Source organism: Callorhinchus milii, unplaced genomic scaffold (assembly GCF_018977255.1).
Source record: "Callorhinchus milii isolate IMCB2004 unplaced genomic scaffold, IMCB_Cmil_1.0 Scaffold26, whole genome shotgun sequence".
Lineage (NCBI taxonomy): Eukaryota > Metazoa > Chordata > Chondrichthyes > Chimaeriformes > Callorhinchidae > Callorhinchus > Callorhinchus milii.
Window position 1 is genome coordinate 7,358,643 of NW_024704767.1, and position 18,342 is coordinate 7,376,984.

The following is an 18,342-nucleotide window of genomic DNA, read 5'->3' on the forward strand; positions in this document are numbered from 1 at the left end:
CTGGAGAACAAAGATGCCATAATATTCCCTTATACAATTCACCTTTACGTGTGGGCCACAAAATTTCTCAATGACGTGATAAGGCACTACATCAAATGCAAGGATTATTATTATATAGCAGCCTCACGTCAGAGGGACATCTCAAAAGTGCTTTACAAAGCTGATAAGCCCCCGAGCCAAGCGAAGAGTGGAAGACAAGGTCAAAGACTTAAGTCTTAAGCGCGGCTTTGAAAGTGGGTATGGGAGAGATGATATTACCTTGTGTGAAATCACAAATTTACCCTCGCCCCCCCCACCTCCACACACACACACACACACACACACACACAAGAAAAAAAAGATACCAGAGTTTCTGGACAAACAACAATAACAAAGGCTTCTCTTCTCTTCCCATTGTCCCAGAGATTGAGGGCATCACGTGACCGTGCCTCGGAGCCCCGCCCCGTCGCTTGTGCCGTCACAATACGCAACCGTGGGCAACGCGCAGGCGCAGTTCGGCGTTGGCGGAAGTTTGCGGCACAAGGAAGCGCGGGCGGAGAAGCAACAGGGGGTTGGGGGCGTCCGGTGTCCACGATTCAGCCAAACATGTCTGGATTCGAAGCGAACCCCTTCGCCGACCCGGTGGATATCAATCCTTTTCAGGTAAATTCGTTCTCCCGAAAGTTGAGGGGATTGAGCGAATCAACAAGTCAGTTGGGGGGGGTGGCAGTTGGGCCCTGGGAGCTGAGGGAAACATTCCTGAGTGAAACCTAACCTGATGGCTGGTGATGTGCCTCGATTGATGTGAGCTTTCGACCAATCGGAGAGGCAGGCTTCTGAATTCTGAGCCAATCGGGCGCCGAGAAGGGCGGGACCGTCTCTTTCAAGTTAGGTTGCGTCATCATAGGGTTGTGTTTCTTAGGCGTAACCTGGTTTCAAGAGTCGACAACAAGTACCAGAAGTAAAGGGCCTTTGGGAAAGGGTTCTAATGGACTCAGTGCGGGATAGCACTACAGGGGGTTTTATGATTTAGTTGTCTGATATGTTTGGGGGCTGAGGTTGCTTGGTGAATTAAAGGCCAGGGTGCATAGCTTTCATCTTAGATCTTACCCAAGTAATCAGTAATTGACAAATACTGCAGATGCTGGAAAGCCGAAACCAAAGTAGAAGTCGCTGGGAGCACTCAGCAGGTCAGGCAGCATCTATGGAGAAAGGAAAGTCAGTCAAAGTTTCAGGTCCATGACCCTTCGTCAGAACCATCAATTTCAATGAGTAATTGAAATTGATGTTTTTTTTATGATCTTCCCTTTTTAAGAGATCTCCCAATAGTATTTGATTCCCCCCCCCCTATACTACTGGATTGGGGATCCTGTGATTGCCCAAGTGATCATCTATGAGCCTTGACAGTGAATATGAGCAGACTATTTCAATCATGTATGACAACCAATCTGGGTTCCACCTTCAACCAAAAGTCCCACCCACATATGTAGGTACTAGCAGGGATTTGTTTTCCCAATTGTAAGTGCAGAGGACATTTGTAGTGCCCCTATTTTACCAAACACCAGATACGACAAGAATTTGTTTGCTATGTCTTCATTTTTATGGTTTAGATTCAATTTATCATCTGCTCAGGCTTAATTACTCTAGATATTAAACAAAACTTCTGTGCGACTCTTGAGTAAATCTATCATATGCTGCAATACTGTACCATATTGATCAGGCTCATAGTTCAGTAGAAGAAAACTAAATGCTTGAAACACATTCTTTCCCTGTCTCTATCTGAGATTACACTTCTGCTGTTTACCATGATCACTACAACAACTGGCACTTATATAGTGCCCTCCATGCAGGGATTGAGGGAGTGTTTCAGAGTTTTGGGATGTAGTGGTTGAAAGCACGACCTCCGATGGTGGGACGGAGGTTGCAAGGGATGAGCAAGAGGCCGGTGCCAGTTGAGCAGAGGCGCCGGATGGTGGAGTGATGAGATTGGAGAGGGAGATGCAGGGAGTGAATGGATTTGAACATGAGAATGAGGATATGTAAGACGATCTATTCGGTGATGGGGAGCCAGTGCAGCCTGGCCAGAACTGGTGAGATGTGGATACGGCGTTTGGTCCGGGTCAGTGTGGGGACAGCAGAGTTTTGAATCAGCTGAATCTTGTGAATGGTGGAGCTGGGGAGACCAGCGAGATGTGCATTGGAGTAATCCAAGCGGGGGATGACAAACGCACGCACGAGGATTTCGCCTGCATTTGAGGTAAAGTACGGTCAGAGGCGGGCAATGTGGCGGAAGTGGAAGAAAGCGGTACTGGTCAGGGACCAGATGTGGGGAAGAAAGGACAGTTGGGGGTCAAACCTGACACCTAGGTTCGGTGAGTCTGACAGAGAGCCCAGGGAGGTTGAGGAGTTTAGATCCGCAGGAGTGAAGACGTTGACGGGAGTTAAGGAGTATGGCTTCCGTCTTGTCCATATTCAGCTGCAGGAAGTTTACACTCATCCAGGCCTTGATGTCTGCCAGACAAGCTGATAGAACATCGGCGGACCTGGAGTTGGTACTGGTGGAGGCAAAGTAGATTTGTGTGTCAACCACATACATGTGGAAGTTTATCCCGTGTCTGCGGATGACATTGCCCAGAGGAAGCATACAGATAACAACAACAAGATTACATTTGTATAGTGCCTTTCACGTCGGGAGGACGTCCCAAGGCGCTGGTCAGAGTACAGCATTTCAGACCCGAGCTGGGGTTGGGGGGGGTAAGGGAGGGGAGGGGAAGGGGGGTGGCCGATGGCATGATCGAAGAGGAGAGTCTTGAGGCGGGACTTGAAGGAGGCTATGGAGCTGGCGAGGCGGAGTTTATGGGGGATGGAATTCCAGAGGTTGGGGGCAGAGTGGCTGAAGGCTCTCCCGCCAATGGTGGGGCGGGTGGGTTCGGGGGACGTGGAGCAGGCCAGAGCCGGCTGAGAGGAGGGAACGTGCGGGTTGGTAGGGGGTCAGGAGGTCGCAGAGGTAGGGTGGGGCGAGGCCATGGAGGGCTTTGTTTGTGAGGACCAGGATCTTGAACTGGATCCTCTGAAGGATAGGGAGCCAGTGGAGTCGGGCGAGAGTGGGGGAGTTTCAGCGGCCTGAGGGTTGAAGGTAGTGGCAGAGTTGGGCGATGTTACGCAGGTGAGGGAAGGCAAAGCGGGTCATGGCTTGAATGTGGGTGGGAAAAGACAGTTGAGGGTCGAACAAGACACCCAGGTTCCTGACTGGCTTGGTGAATTGTAATGTGTAACCATGGAGGTTGATGTTGCCAGAGCCTGAGGTGCTGAGGCTCTGGGGTGAGCCAATCGGGATGATTTTTTTTTGAACAGTGATCTTTAATATCCATCTGAAAAGGGAGAAGGGACCTTAATTTAACATCGCATATCTTAGACGATGGATGGTTCATATCACATTCAAGGAATATTATTATTGATAATCTCATCAGCAAGACTTGGAAGAGCAGACCAGAATCAGATAAGGCAAAGAAGAGGGCTAAGGATAGAGCCCTGGGGTACCCTGCTGGAAGAGAAACCATTTGCTGAGATGAAATGGAGGCGGTTGGTTAAGTAGGACTCGAACCATACAAATGTGATCCCACTAAGGTAAATGAGGGACGAGAGCCGATGGAGGAGGATGGGACAGTCGATTGTGTCGAACGCGGCAGAGAGATCCAGGAGGACGAGGAGGCAGAGGGAGCCCTGGTCACAGATAGAGAGAATGTCGTTTGTGACTTTGACAAGCGCTGTCTCTGTGCTGTGGGCAGGGCGAAAACCAGACTGCAGGGGCTCGAGGAGGGAGTGGAGGGAGAGGTGTGACCCAAGTTGACCTGCAACAATGCGTTTCGGGACTTTGGTAAGGAAGGGTAGGTCGGAAATGGGGCGGTAGTGTGCGACATTAGAGGGATCACCATTCTAATGTCTAATTTTAGACATTCATGAGGGAAGCAGCTGCCACACTACAATGCTCTAAGCTTAGCAGCTATCTGCACCTACAATAATGTCTGCACAAAGTCTTTGTAACCCCCAGTTAAAATTTCTTCAGAATGTCACAAAACGACATTTATCTTATAAACACTGGAGCAAGCAAAATCCATGTCCCCAGTGTTTTTGGCATTCCAAACTTTACTGTACTTATTGGTTTGGTGGTGCAGTTTGGAAGTATGCAGTTGAGATGTGTGCAGTGAAATATGTGGTATTTATCGTAGAGCTGTTAAATTCTTACACTATAGCTTTAGTTCTGGAGAAAAGTGCTTGGTGCATGGGCGTTGAATGTTAGAGATTTATAGGGTCTTGGGATCTAGGGTGTTCAATTAAATATCATTGAAAATTTGAAAAATGAATCACTTGGCACAGGGCTGCAAACTTACCTTTCTTCAATTCAAGCATCGTGATGTTTGGTTTACTTGTTTGTGAATTTACATAATTTGTTAATTGCTAAGTGCGGTGATTGGCCTAACTTGGTCTGCCAGATAGCAGTTTTAGGTCTAATCTGGTCTAATTGTAAGATGGTCCATAAAAAGTAATTATAATGGAGAGTAACGAGGAGGAACAAAAATGTAAAGATACATGAAGGAGAGTGACGAGGTTTGCTTGAAGGCCGTGTAAGATCTTTCATAATAACCAGAAAGTGAGACAAATTTCCTCACCACAGTAATGTGCTGTTATGTGTGATGCAATTTCTCATTGAACTCTTTCCTCATTTTGTAAATCTGATTGTTAAACTTCAAAAGTTTTTGACATCAATTATTTTCTATGTTATGTGTATGTTTAATTAATAAAGTGGAAAATATAGCATCAAAAAATAGTTACATGAAACAAGATCTACTCCTAATATGACATAATTGCACGTCTTCAAACTTGTCATTTTCATTTTTACTTCATAAGGGCTTGTAAACGATGTATGGATTTATGCAAACTAGGCGTCAGCTTCGACCCCCAATTATCCTTCCTCCCCCACATCTGGTCCCTCACCAGCACTGCCTTCTTCCACCTCCGAAGCATCACCCGTCTCTGCCAATAACTTTCCAAAAGCCGCTGAAACCCTGGTCCATGCCTTTTGTCACCTCTCGGCTGGACTATTCTAACGCCCTCCTCGCCGGCCTCCCCTCCACTACCATCCACAAAATCTAAATTATTCAAAACTCTGCTGCCCACATTCTCACCCGCACCAAACTCCGCTCCCCGATTACCCCAGTCCTTGCCAGACTGCACTGGCTGCCTGTCCCAGAGAGGATCGACTTCAAGATCCTCACCCTTGTCTTCAAATCCCTGCACTCCTCTGCACCACCCTACCTCTCTGACCTCCTCTCTCCTCAAAACAGTGACTGTTGCCTTCGTTCCTCTGGGTCTGGCTCCTCCTTGTCCCCCAAGTCTTCCGCTCCACCCTCAGCGGCCGGGCCTTCAGCCACTATGCCCTGAGGTTCTGGAACTGCCTTCCTCACTCCCTTCGCCTCGCTCCCTCTCTTCCTATTTTCAGGTCTCTGCTGAAGACCTTTCTTTTCGACCGCGCCTTTGGTCACCTTCCTCCCCCTCCCCCTGGCTCGGTCCCGGGATCCGTTACTGTGAAGCGCTCTTCTTCATTCCCCCCACCCTATCCCCCATTTCTACTGAGATCAATTGCATCACTTACTCAAGTGATCCAGCTCAGATTAGAGAATTCAGCACCAACTAGTGATAGAAAGTGTGACATAAATACCACACCAAATACATATTTACACTCACTGAACTATTAAAACAATCTTGTTTTTTAAATGAACTGAAGGAGTATTAATCACGCACTATCCTTTAACCTCTTATGAGTTGCAGATTCCCCACTTCGAAACAACCTACTTTCAAAAGTAATGTGTGGTTCAGTTAAATACCTTCTCTGTTTAGCCTCAGAGACTTGTCATTTGCCAAGAAAGTAGAGCAGAAGCATATTACTGTTGGCCTACGGTAATCATTGCCAAGTGTCTGCTTGCTGGTACTTTTTTTAAAAAATGTAGTTGGCACTGTTACAGGGAGCTGTCTTTCTCTTAACATAGTCCCAGCTGACTTTTGCTATGATGCCATAGAAAGATAGTTAAAAGTAAAATTTCCCTGCTTGACATTTATAGTACTGTTGATTAAGATATGATTGAAACTACAGCTAATTACTGTACAAATTTATGTCCAGTACACAGTGTATTGCTGAAACATTTCTAAAATGCTTGTTCTTTGCTGAGTTTGTCAATCTCAGTCAGGAATTATGATAAATGTGAATTGCACTCAGTGTCCCTGGATTGGGAAGTCTCCTGCTGGAAAATGTGTGTTTTTGGACAGCTGGACAGGATGAGATTCAATTGTGGAGTTCCATAAGGTTGGTAGATTGCGAATCTTCAGTGTAGGATCATGAAAAAAAACCAGTTGGACCAGACGGCTGCTGGTATCTGTGTAACCGCACCTCCAGGTTAAGTCAGCACCTTCAGCACACAAGAGGAGAAAATTGGAAAGAAATATGAAACAGTAATAGTAGCCCTGGAGTCTTTCCTGATTATTCTATGCTGATTCAAGGTTGGTTATCCATGACGGGAAGGCAAAGAGAGGAAGAAGTTTCTTTTGTATTGGTACAATAATGGGACATTTAACCATCAATAATACACATCTTCTCATCCATCATTTTCTCTGTTCACAGGATCCATCAGTAACCCAGCTAACTCAAGGCAATAAAGAAGGAATTGAGGATTTCAATCCATTCAGTGAAAACACTCGGCTGGTATGCTCATTTCAAAATTGTTGCTAGTTGTTTTCCCAGCTCCACCTGAAGTGCTCTTATTTCAGATATAGCAAATAAATAGGTATACTTGTAGAACATCATCCCAACATGAAAGGAACTAGGTAAAAGTAAATTGTATTGTACCCGATGATTGACAGTTACAATAGCCAATTACCGCCTGGATCCTGTTCTCCTGTATAAGCCCAAACAAAATTTTTAAACTTATTGGGATTTTTTATTAACCAAAATAATTTTCATCAGGGGTTGTACTGTGTCTATGGTAGCACATTGTACCAACCCTTTTCTTTCTTCCTAATATTTCTCTCTCACCTTGATTTTCTCTCCCACATGGATTTGAGTTGTGTTAACATTGGTTTCAAACAAGATTGGCATTTTGTTTTTTTCTCATCTACAATTTTTTGTTTTAGACTCCCACATTGGGTACCACAGTGCCAGCTGCACAGAAGACTCCTTCTCAGCCGGCTATCCTGCAACCTACAGTAGAGCCCAGCCCTCAGGTAAAGCACTGTGTTTACATCATGTATTGGCAGCATTTTTAGAGCTTGCTAAAGACAGCATAGGACAGTTTGGTTCTCAATACGTCCTCCCGACGTGAGAGGCACTATATAAATGCAATTTTTTGTTGTTTGAAGGAGCACTGACTATATTAATATCAACAGTATGTGGAAACGCAAGAAAGATATTGTGGATCCCAATAATTACAAAAAGGGGGTTCTGGTATTAGTCAATTTTTCTTTTTCTGTCCAGGATTGCAAAATTGAGCTTTTCAATTGACTGTTCAAAGACAAGATAAATCGGTACTTAACAAGTTCTGCAATAAACTCTTTAAGTCTTATAGTTCTCTATATATGGTGCAATATTTAGTAAATAGTTTACATTTATGGCAAAAGCCGCTTTACCTCCTGTTTTGAATCTGCACAAGGAGGAATTCTTTAGCCTTTAGTAGGTAGATAGAAAATCCTGTTGTCAATTCATAGAAATAGAAATTCCTGTCTTGATTTTTGTATCCAAACGCAGAAGTGAGTGTAAACTAGTCACTGGCTCCCACTTAACTAGTGCACCCAAATAAGTGTACATATCTGTGACTTTACAGTTACCAACAACAACTTGTATTTATACAGCACAGGATAGTGTGTCGGAATGCTTTCAATTAAATTAGAAATTAATTAGAATTAAATAAAATTAGAATTTTCATTTTAAGTATATAGGCTTGTATGAAAATGCTCATTATATTGTTGTCTGCCTGAAAAGTTCACTTTGCCTTGAATGTATAAGGTTTCTGTGCTTAAATTGGATGTGATCTAACATAAAGATATATTGGGCAGATTTAGAATTTTCCCATGCATTATGTTTCCCCTTCCCCACTATGTGACTAATGTCAATAAAGGATACCGTTTTTAAGCCATTGAACTGAAATTCTGCTCTGTGTTGCCTTTGGCGATGGCATCCACAAATATGATTTATTCCATTATAATCAATAAAGGTATGATTTGAATTCAGCACTATATGGTATGCTTAAGTTAGAACTTTTGAGATGGGTATTTTCTGACGATTATGCAGATGAGACTGACTAAGTGTGTATTGCAGATGCTACTATTACATCAGGCCAGGAAGTTTCTGACAACCTTATCCAGTCCGTTAACCAATGACAAATATTCAGAGAGCTTCAGGTTACTAGGGGGAAACCCTTTTCCATATAAAGACAAGGTGAGAAGGAAGGCAGGATCAGGTAGGAAAACTAGCTGTATCCTGAACAAGTAGATATTATAAAATAGTAACCATAAGCTTGTTTTAAAAATGAAGCAACATTCTCAAGGCTAACTGAATGTCTTTCATTTACCCTTCAAAAATTTGGCACTAAATTGACCAACATATACTTAGTAACTCCTTTTTCAAATTTAACTCCAGTTTTGTTCTACAGAATTCAGCACTTCACTCTGTTGTCGGTATTCCAGAAAAAGTTTAGCATTGCCATTTTAACCAGTTTTTGTTTACAATGTTAGTCTATTTATAATGGTTTTATTCCTGTTGTGGATTCTTCAATAACATTATACAATATAAAAATGGTAAACCCCGCATCAGAAAAAATACTCAAAAGTTGAGTGATTTTGTCGAGAGCAGATTACGCATATTCTCCCTGTGTGAGAGTTTGCCAATCTGAGTGAGTTAAATTTGCCACAAACTGGGTGTTTATTGTGATGAATAGAACAGTGCTCGGGGTTACCATACCATCAAAGCTAATTTCCCTATCCTGTGTGGACCATGTCATGTAAACTTTGAACTCTAGGAAGCAGAGTTTTAAGAAACCAATAGACTGTTCAAAGCATTCCCAACGTGGTCGTTAAGCTGATCTGCTCTATTGCAAACTCAAGCAGTTGCCTCAAATTTAGAAGATGACAGGATTCCTTTTTTGGGTCATAGGAATCTTCTGACTCCCAAAAATATCCAAAATAACCTGGCAGAGTGATCAGGCCCAGAAAACTTGGGTGGGACCTTTTTCAGTAGCTGACTAAGTTGGGGAGGACTAGAATAGGAGGTGACATGGATTGTCAGTCTTCCATCTCATGGAAACTTCAAACTTTGTTGTGGAGAAATGTACTAACCCTCAGGTTTTATTACTAACTTTGTTGTCCCAAAAAAGATGTGACGGTTTTCACTTTGACTGAATCAAATGATCTTAGACTACTCGCTAAGGTAAACCACACACAGCTTGTGACAAATTGAAGGTTCCTTTAGGGTGTGAGAAACGGGAAATAGACATCTGATCAATAACTATTGCATCTTTCTACAGCAGTATCAACTTTCACCATCACTTATGTTGTCTCTGTGCTATTCAGGCCACTGCTTCAGCTGCACAATTGGCGCTGCTTCGGCAGCAGGAAGAGCTGGAGAAAAAAGCTGCAGAACTGGATCGCAAGGAGCAAGAGTTGAATGAAAACTATAATCGTAAGGAAATGCTAACCTGTTGATAAATCTATGTATAAGCATTACAGAGCTTGGCTGAGCAACATCGCATGTTGGAACACAGTATTTGGATTGCAGTCTGATTGTGCTTTCACAAATAGCAGTGGGTTTCTATTATTAAAATATTGAAACAAGACAAAAAGGATATTCTTTTTTTCTATGGAGAATGTCAATGTATGTGTCACTGGATCAATGCTGACATTTTAAAGTGTATTTAAATAATACTTTTTTGCTTTTCCTCGCAGCGAAAAGAAATAACTGGCCACCATTTCCTGCATTTTGTCCCATCAAACCCTGCTTTTACCAGGACTTTTCAGGAGAAATCCCAGCAGGTTTACAGACGGTCGTTAAAATGTTGTACTACTTGTGGATGTGTAAGTTTTAACTATTTTGATGATGTTTAGTTCTTCATTCCAATATTATGAGAAAATATTAGGAACGTCAAATAAGATTTTTTAAACCAAAACCATAATAATGTAATCTGTCTCAACGATCTGCATAATTTATTGAATATCCAAATATTTCACAAAAAATAATTGTCATGTTTCATTTTTAAAAATGTGTATATATAAAGACAAACTGCCTAAAGTCTGATTTCATTTATAATTCAGTTCAGTTTTGTACTACCTGTACTAAACTGGAGTCACAAAGGGATTGTACTGTACAGATTTAGAGGTTGTTTTATGCCATTTTTTTCAATCATTTCATAAGTAACCAAATGAACATCATCTTGTTTTTTTTTCATGGCAAAAGCTATGTTTTATTAATCATGTGGAATGTTGCCTTTTCTTGACGAACAATTGCCTTGTGCTCCATTGCTCTTTGCTTTTTTTGTTCCCTGTAAACAAAATATATGTTAATTGTCCTGTTTTTCTAATAGCCGTAATGTTGTATCTTTCATACCAGCATTGGTAAGATTTGCAAACACTCTACAGCAGTTCTCAATTGTTTGTGACATTCATTCTGAATGCCCCAACCTCCAAATAGGAAGTGAATTCCAGTAGATTTTCCGCCAATAAATTGCTTTGGGAAAACTTTGGAAGACAACTTGTATCATTCAATATACTTTTGAAAGGTGCTTTTTGTTACATTTGGTACATATAATTTTTTTCTCTATCTTTCCAACAGTTCATTCATTTACACTCTTCTTGAATCTTCTGGCTTGCCTGGCTGAGTTTATTGTTAAGCCAGAGTATGGAGTAGACTTTGGCTTGGCAATCTTATGGTTTTTACTCTTCACTCCTTGTGCTTTCATCTGCTGGTACAGGCCAATTTACAAGGCTTTCAGGTAAGTTGCAGTGGGATTTTTAAAATATATCCATACTAAAATGAAGGGTTTGGGCTGCATTCTAATCAGATACTTGTGAGAGATATAATTGCAGCTTCCTTTTTTCCTACACTCCCTTAAAAAGCTTTTCCACCTTCCTAAAGAAGGGTCATTGAGATGATTCTAGGCATTGGTCTGAACCCCTTTGTGTCTGAGGTAGGTGTGTATCCAGGGATGCACACAAGACTGAGGACCAGTCCGATATAGATGTGTGTCACCTTTAAATACTCAAGATTCGCAACTGTGAACAAACATTTTCTTTAAACAAAATACTGCAGATGCTGGAAATCTGGTAAAAACACAGAGGTTTCTGGGAACACGCAGCAGGTCAGGCAGCATCCATGGAGACAGGAAAATAGTTAATGTTTCAGCTCTATGACCTATCGTCAGAACATTTTCTTTAGTTTGTATTTGTGTATTACTTATTAAGAATTACTTCACAGGTTGCGATTCTGCTCTGTGAAATTTCATGTCCATTGGGGTAATAAAGATCTTTTCAACACATTGTGTCTACGGCCTTTTATAATTCTGCTTACCAGCTCTTCCTCACATGCTTTTTTGTTGTTGGGATTCCAGTGAATTGATGATTTCACACATCACTGTGAATCACTAAAGGTAAAAAGGCTCTTGTTCCAAATTTCTGCATTAGATCTTTCCATTTAAAAAAAATGTAACTTATAAATTCTGCTTATTTTCCTTTTAGGTTGTCAAAGCTACAAGTAGTGGTATATTAAAATATATCTTTTTTTCTTTTCAGGTCTGACAGTTCATTCAACTTCTTTTTCTTCTTCTTTGTGTTCTTCTGCCAAATTATTCTTTACATCATCCAGACAGTGGGAATCCCCAAATGGGGCGTCAGGTAAGCATTTGTTCACCGCTGACTTGAAAATTGGGTTTCTTCAGTGTGAAATTTCTTTGTAAGCTATCTGTTGCCTTTTCTGCATCTTTCTGTATATCCTCTCAACAGATTTCAGCAGCCTGTAAGGCAGTTGTTGAGACCTCTTTCATGCTGCCTCTTTCTAGTCATTCCAAAGGCACGTATCTCTTATACTGACCACTCCTTCTTACTGCTACTTTTTTTATTAACCCACTCTGTGTGATTTGCAGAATCTGATCTTTTTCACTTACACATTTCACAATGTTTGATTTGCAGTGACCTTCAACCATTTATCTTCTTAGTCTTTCATATATTAAAAAACACATAGTTACTGAAGCGCAATTTTGTTCCGTTTCCAGTGGCTGGATTGCAGCTTTGAGTTGGATTAGCTCTAACATCGCCGTGGCTGTCATTATGATGGTGGTGGCAGCCTTCTTCACATTGTGCTCAGTCTTGTCCTTGGTTTTGCTGCAAAGGGTAAGAATGAATCTATAAACCCAATTCTGTGAGTGCAGGAACTGTGGAGGGCGAGGAGCTCTTTTTCTCCTCCCCACCCTCTTCCCCCCCCCCCCCCCCCATGCCCTAAAATGCAGAAGTTATTAGTAGATTCATTCAAATGTATTGTTTCACAATTTTAAGTGCATGTTTGCCCTCCATATTCTAGCTAGCTGAATTAACCATATACATAGTCGCTGGAAGAGCGAGTTGTACTCGTTACTACAGGCTGATTCCAGTTAATATAGTGGTTTTGGTCCATAAATTCTCCCCCATGTTGTAACAGGCCACCTTTTCAAAATGGCCAGGGGTCAGCATTCTCAGGTTATCAGATTCCCACTGATATTGTGCTAGCACAGGAAACTGACCAGTCAGTACTGAAAGGTGGATACCATGGGTCCATCGTGTCACCATGCTTTAAGTGGACCTGCTATACAATCATCATGTCGCAGCGGATTAGCCTGTATTGTGACAGAACTGCCTATTTCAATCTTTTTTTTAAAAAAAACTCTGAAGCATAAAATGTCCTTCTGCAGTGGTACAGTTTCCCTGGTGCACTTAGTTCAATGTCTATTCTTCAAGCTTATTCATTCTTCATTCATTTTTGCTGCCATAAAAATATATAGTCAATTCGCTTTACAGTAAAGACTGTGAAGCGCTTTGAGACGTCTCGAAGATGTGATAAAGCGCTATATCAAATGAAAGGATCATAATTCGAGTTTTTCCCTCTGTTTCTCACTGCCCAGGTGCATTCCATTTTCCGCAGAACAGGTGCCAGCTTTCAAAGAGCACAGGAAGAATTCTCACAAGATTTCTTCGCAAACAGAACTGTACGCAACGCTGCTACTTCTGCTGCAACTGCTGCTGCACAGAATTCCTTCCAAGGAAACTAAATATTGGATACTGTTTTTCATCCTTTCTCTTTGTACGAGCTTTATAAACATGCACTTTCATTGGACAAAGATGTGTATTTGTGTGCCTACTTGCATGAATTTGGAAAAGCATAGTTGGCTTCAATCAAAGAGTTTAAAAATATGGTTTTGGTGTTGTCTAGGAAAACAGTGCTCGGAAAAATATATTTTTTCACATTTTTCTTGTTTATGAAGGATCATTGGCCAATGTACTAATAAAATCAAGAGATGTATGTATCAAGCTAACTTTTTAAAAAGAAAAATAATTTTGTAAGGAATGGGGATTTAACGACCATCAAATTTAATGGCATCAAATTTTATCTGACGTATTGTTGAACACTATGGCCTTGTGTACAATGTGTTTGAATCTGCTGTAATCCTAAAGCATTACATTCATCCTGTATAAACCTTTGGGTGGAGGAGGACTTTAATTTTGGTTCAGAAGATTTTTTTTCAGACATAGAAATGGTACTGTGCTACAAAACTGGCAGCATCTTTGATCTAGTAGTGTTACAGAAAGCTTCAAGTACAGAAAAGGCCTCCGATTATAAGGAAATATTAAAGTAATTCATGATGTGATGCTTTTTCTTCTGTAAAAAAAAATCAGCTGTATGGAAACTGAGTATTTTGGGGTATTTAAGGTATGTTTTTTAGTAAATATTAATATTCATTTGTATTTTTTTCCCATTAAACCATTTATAGTTTTGCTTGCTGTGTTCCCAGAAACACTAATTCCATTCTAAGAATCATGTCTGTACAGACCATTTCCTTTTTAAATTGTACCCAATGAAATCTTATGAATAGAATAATTGTAAGATATCCCAAGTGTTTTACTTGCTGTTCAGATGAAATTTTGATTTGATGTGTAGACTCTTAACTGAGCTTCATACAGTGCATTTGAAATGCTTTCTCTTCGTGTTACTTTATGCTTGAGGGGGAAAAAATTCCCTTTACTGTCCCCTTCTCAGTTTCACACACACACACGCATACACCTCCTTTTGATGAGATTAACTAAGAATTAGTTTGATGCCTTATTCACATTGTGCAGTGGATCCCTAACTACCAACATATTGAGAAAAGTTATTAAATCAGGACTTCCCACCTTGGATTCCTTTTTAAATCATTTGTATTCCAAAACCTTGACAGTCAAAAGTATTGGTTTTTGTTCATGCATTGTACTTTTTCCTCTTTTTCTCTTCCCTCAAAGAAAACTCCAATTCTCCTCTGGCAAGCAGGACAGTCCAGTCTGAATGTATGTGACTACTGCTCTGGTTGTTTCATCACAAGCTGTGTGTCTCACTTGTTTCTCACCCACTCCCTGACCTTAATCTAATTCCTTACACCAAAACTGCCCACTCATGCCATGACTGCCTAAACTGCCCTCTCTGGAAAAGCCAACTGCAAATTTTGGTTGAGTCTGGCATCTGATCTCCAGTCTCCTGTTGTGGAAGTCAATGCTCTTATCACTATAGCTCCAGCCTGGTTTAATTATGACTAGTACAGTACTTCCACATTGTCTCATTCTCATGCCTTTTTGTTCATTGTAAAATCATTCACCATTTGTAAACTCCAAGGGCTATTTTGTACTGTATAGTGTAATTGCAACCAAAGTGTTATCCAGAGTACAGGCAGTTGCGAAACTTATTTGAATTATTCAGACATCTCCCGTTCTGCAGGTTGATCAGGCATGGTTCAGTGCTATGCTAAAAAGTTGAGTTATGGGTGCATCAACATAGTACAAATTTAGATGGAAAGTAGTAAAATATCTATTTTAGGGATTGTTGCTCAACAATGCCCTTGGGAGTTTCTAGAATTTAATTGGATGTCTTTATAATTGAATATTGTATGTATTACAAATAATAACAAATGAGCTGATGTAATTTTTTGATCTGAAAAATGTATGTGGAATGTTCTCTGAATGTTCTCTCTTATAGAATGTGTAGGGTGGTGCCTTTTCATTGTTCTACAAAAATCCATGTAAATCCTTTAAAACATTTGTGCTTAAATAAAGCCCTTTAACCCAGTTACCATTCGTAGACTTACTCTGTGGACCAGGTGAAGCAGTAAATCTGATTTTAATTGCATCCTGTGTTTATTGTTGAAAAGACCATGGAAAAATCGAAAACTCTTTGATCAAAACCTTTTCCCGAAGAATGCTTTGATCAAGAAATCAGTAAAGTGTGCTGCTGCCAAATTTCTGCCAACAATAATATGAATCTAGCACCATGAGAATGCAAGGAATCCTGTGTCACTTGATTTTCCTTTACTGTTTCTCACTGTGCGCCTTCCTCCAGAAACAACACTTGACCTCTTGTCGACTGCTTCCCTTTCACAGCATAGTTTGATCAGAGATTTGCAGTGTAGATGACCAAGTGGAACCAACTTGCCTCTGCCATTGTACCCAGTGTATTGGAATCCACCAATGCTGGTGTTTTGGATTTAAACAAATTGTGTTTTTCTTGCATTTCTGGATTCAGTTTTATACCTGTGTGGATCTGTTTTGGATGCCTCCATACTTGCTATCTCTGAAACTTCAGCGTTCAATCCTTAACTTACTCCAAACAAATTATTTCTCTTGAATATCAGATTCTGTTGCAAAGGATGTTATCCTAATTTCGGGTGGACAACCTTCTCTATCCGAATTAGCATTGGTTATGTTGTTGGGTTGTTTGTGGATTTCCTCCATGATACTTGAAGTATGTTGTTGTATGTGAAGTCTTCTGCATAAGGTCAGAAACTCTTAACCTTATAAAGAATTCATGATGTTTGAGCCAGCAGAATAAACATCTAGGTTAATATACAAGGCTAATACAATACTAGTTAGTTGGTCAATCTTGGCTGAAAGACAAGTAAAACGGCACTGGGAGGAGATGAAGTGTGTATTTCTATTGTGGGTTTGTTCCCAGACTGACAAACTTAAAGTGTTGATTGGTGGTTTTGAGGTGTGCCATTCATGCAGGAATACCCGGTTATGTAGCTCACACCTACCCCGAGGGCCTCTGTAAGGTTGTAAGAGCAACTTTACAGGGGAAAACTGGGCAGGAAGGAATGACGGCTCTCCCTCTCCCTGCCTTAAAGCAAATAGCTTTCTATTGCAAAACCATCCCTATTGCATCAACCAGACACGTTCTATTTCCTAGAGCAGCTGTCACCTCTGCTAAATGACCACTTTTATGCTAATCAATGGTAGTTTCATGCTGTCACCCACACCCTATTCTCAAATTTACATAGTGAGTCTCCTTCAGCTATAAATGACCCAGGAAATAAACCAACAATTCAGGGAGCAGTACAGTAAAGTACAACCCACTCCCGAGATCTCAGCAGCAGCAATGGTTAGTTGCTCCCTCCTGCTGGTTCAAACAACAATTAGAAAAACGACCTCTTTAGAGGTGTAAGACTCCGTCATATTCAGGGGAGAGAATAAATAATAATCCTAATAATCCTTGCATTTGATATCGCGCTTTTCACGGTGGGAGGATGTCCCAAATCGCTTCGCAGAATATACTGTAAAGTGAATTGACTGTATATTTGTGGGCGAACGAAACAGCCAATTGCGCACAGCAGTGTCCCACAAACAGTCGTAGATTGAAAATGACCAATTTATTATTGTTTTTTGTTTTGGAGCGATTATTATTATAAAGTCTGAAAGCAACCAATTGTTAGCACCAGTTAAGCGTTTGCTAACTGAGTGGATCAGTCTTTGAAGGTGATCAGGTTGCTGCTGAGGCCAAACTGAATTGGAACCAGGTTCCCCTATTCTTTCGTGGTTCCCAATTATCACAAGAACACCACTGATGCATGAAAGTCAGTGGTTTGGCTGTTTAAACAGCTGTAAGGATGAGCTCAGATTCGCACTGGGTATAAATTGGATGCATCGTTGCAAAGATACACAGCTGAAGATATACAGATTCCGGTGCTCTTTATTAAACTGATTTCCGAGTTCATTATTTTGGGACATCTCAATGCTAACACCGAATGCAAAGATTATGATGATGATGATGATGATTGAGCAGTGAGCACATCAGGGTCATGGACAGCCTGGATCCGGTATCTAAAATGCGCATTCGCAGCGATAAAAAGACGTGGAGAGCTTTCGGAGGCGATTCATATAGAACCCCTCCCACAGCTATTGAGCTGCTTAATGTCGCTGTTTATATATATATATATACATAAATATATTTTTAAAAAATCTACGCCTTCAAATCCACACACGAATACTGCCGCTGCAAACCGGGGGATGTTTTGCAAAGGACCATCAGCTGTGATGCTCCCGAGCAGACAGTTTAATGCGCTGAATGTTGACACCGGGCACCGCGCAAACAAAAATAAGAGGTTCCGAACCACAATTCGCGCAGTGCAGCGGAAGGTGTGTTTGCAACAAACACTTAACCGTGAGATCCGCGCACACGTTTGCAAAGGTTGGTTCCAGTTATGCCATTGAGCTGTTGGTTGGGGTTGGGGGGTGGGGGCTGGTGCTGGGGGGTGGGGGCTGGGGTTGGGGGGTGGGGGCTGGTGCTGGGGTTGGGGGTGGGGGCTGGTGCTGGGGTTGGGGGGTGGGGGCTGGGGGTGGGGGCTGGGGTTGGGGTTGCGAACCCTGAGCTATTTCTGCCTTTCGCGTTCCCCCGGAAGCGTTACTCTGTATACGGAGGGAAGCGGTGCGCGTTGCAGAGGCTTCTGTTTCTGTTTGTGGGACGAAGGAAAGCGAAAGGAGCGGCTGCAGAGAGTGGGATGTGTTGCTGTGCTGCCCGAGGGCATTGACCATCTCCTGGATTAGCTTCACCCCCAGACTGGTGCTACCCCCCACACACATATACACACACACATAAACACACACACACATAAACACACACATACACATAGACACACACATAAACACACACACACATAAACACACACATACACATAGACACACACATACACACACACACACACATAAACACACACACACACATAGACACACACACACATAAACACACACACACACATAGACACACACACACATAGACACACA

General features: G+C 41.6%; 1 protein-coding gene across 1 annotated transcript; it reads left to right on the plus strand.

Annotated features, from left to right (window-relative positions):
* Positions 1–489: 489 nt before the first annotated feature.
* On the plus strand, positions 490–15,358 carry scamp2 (secretory carrier membrane protein 2). Its single transcript, XM_007908164.2, has 9 exons — positions 490–642; positions 6,656–6,736; positions 7,165–7,254; positions 9,595–9,703; positions 9,967–10,095; positions 10,850–11,009; positions 11,806–11,907; positions 12,285–12,402; positions 13,167–15,358. Exons 1-9 carry the CDS (start codon positions 586–588, stop codon positions 13,311–13,313), a joined length of 993 nt encoding a protein of 330 aa, XP_007906355.1. The 5' UTR covers positions 490–585; the 3' UTR covers positions 13,314–15,358.
* The last annotated feature ends 2,984 nt before the right edge of the window (positions 15,359–18,342 follow it).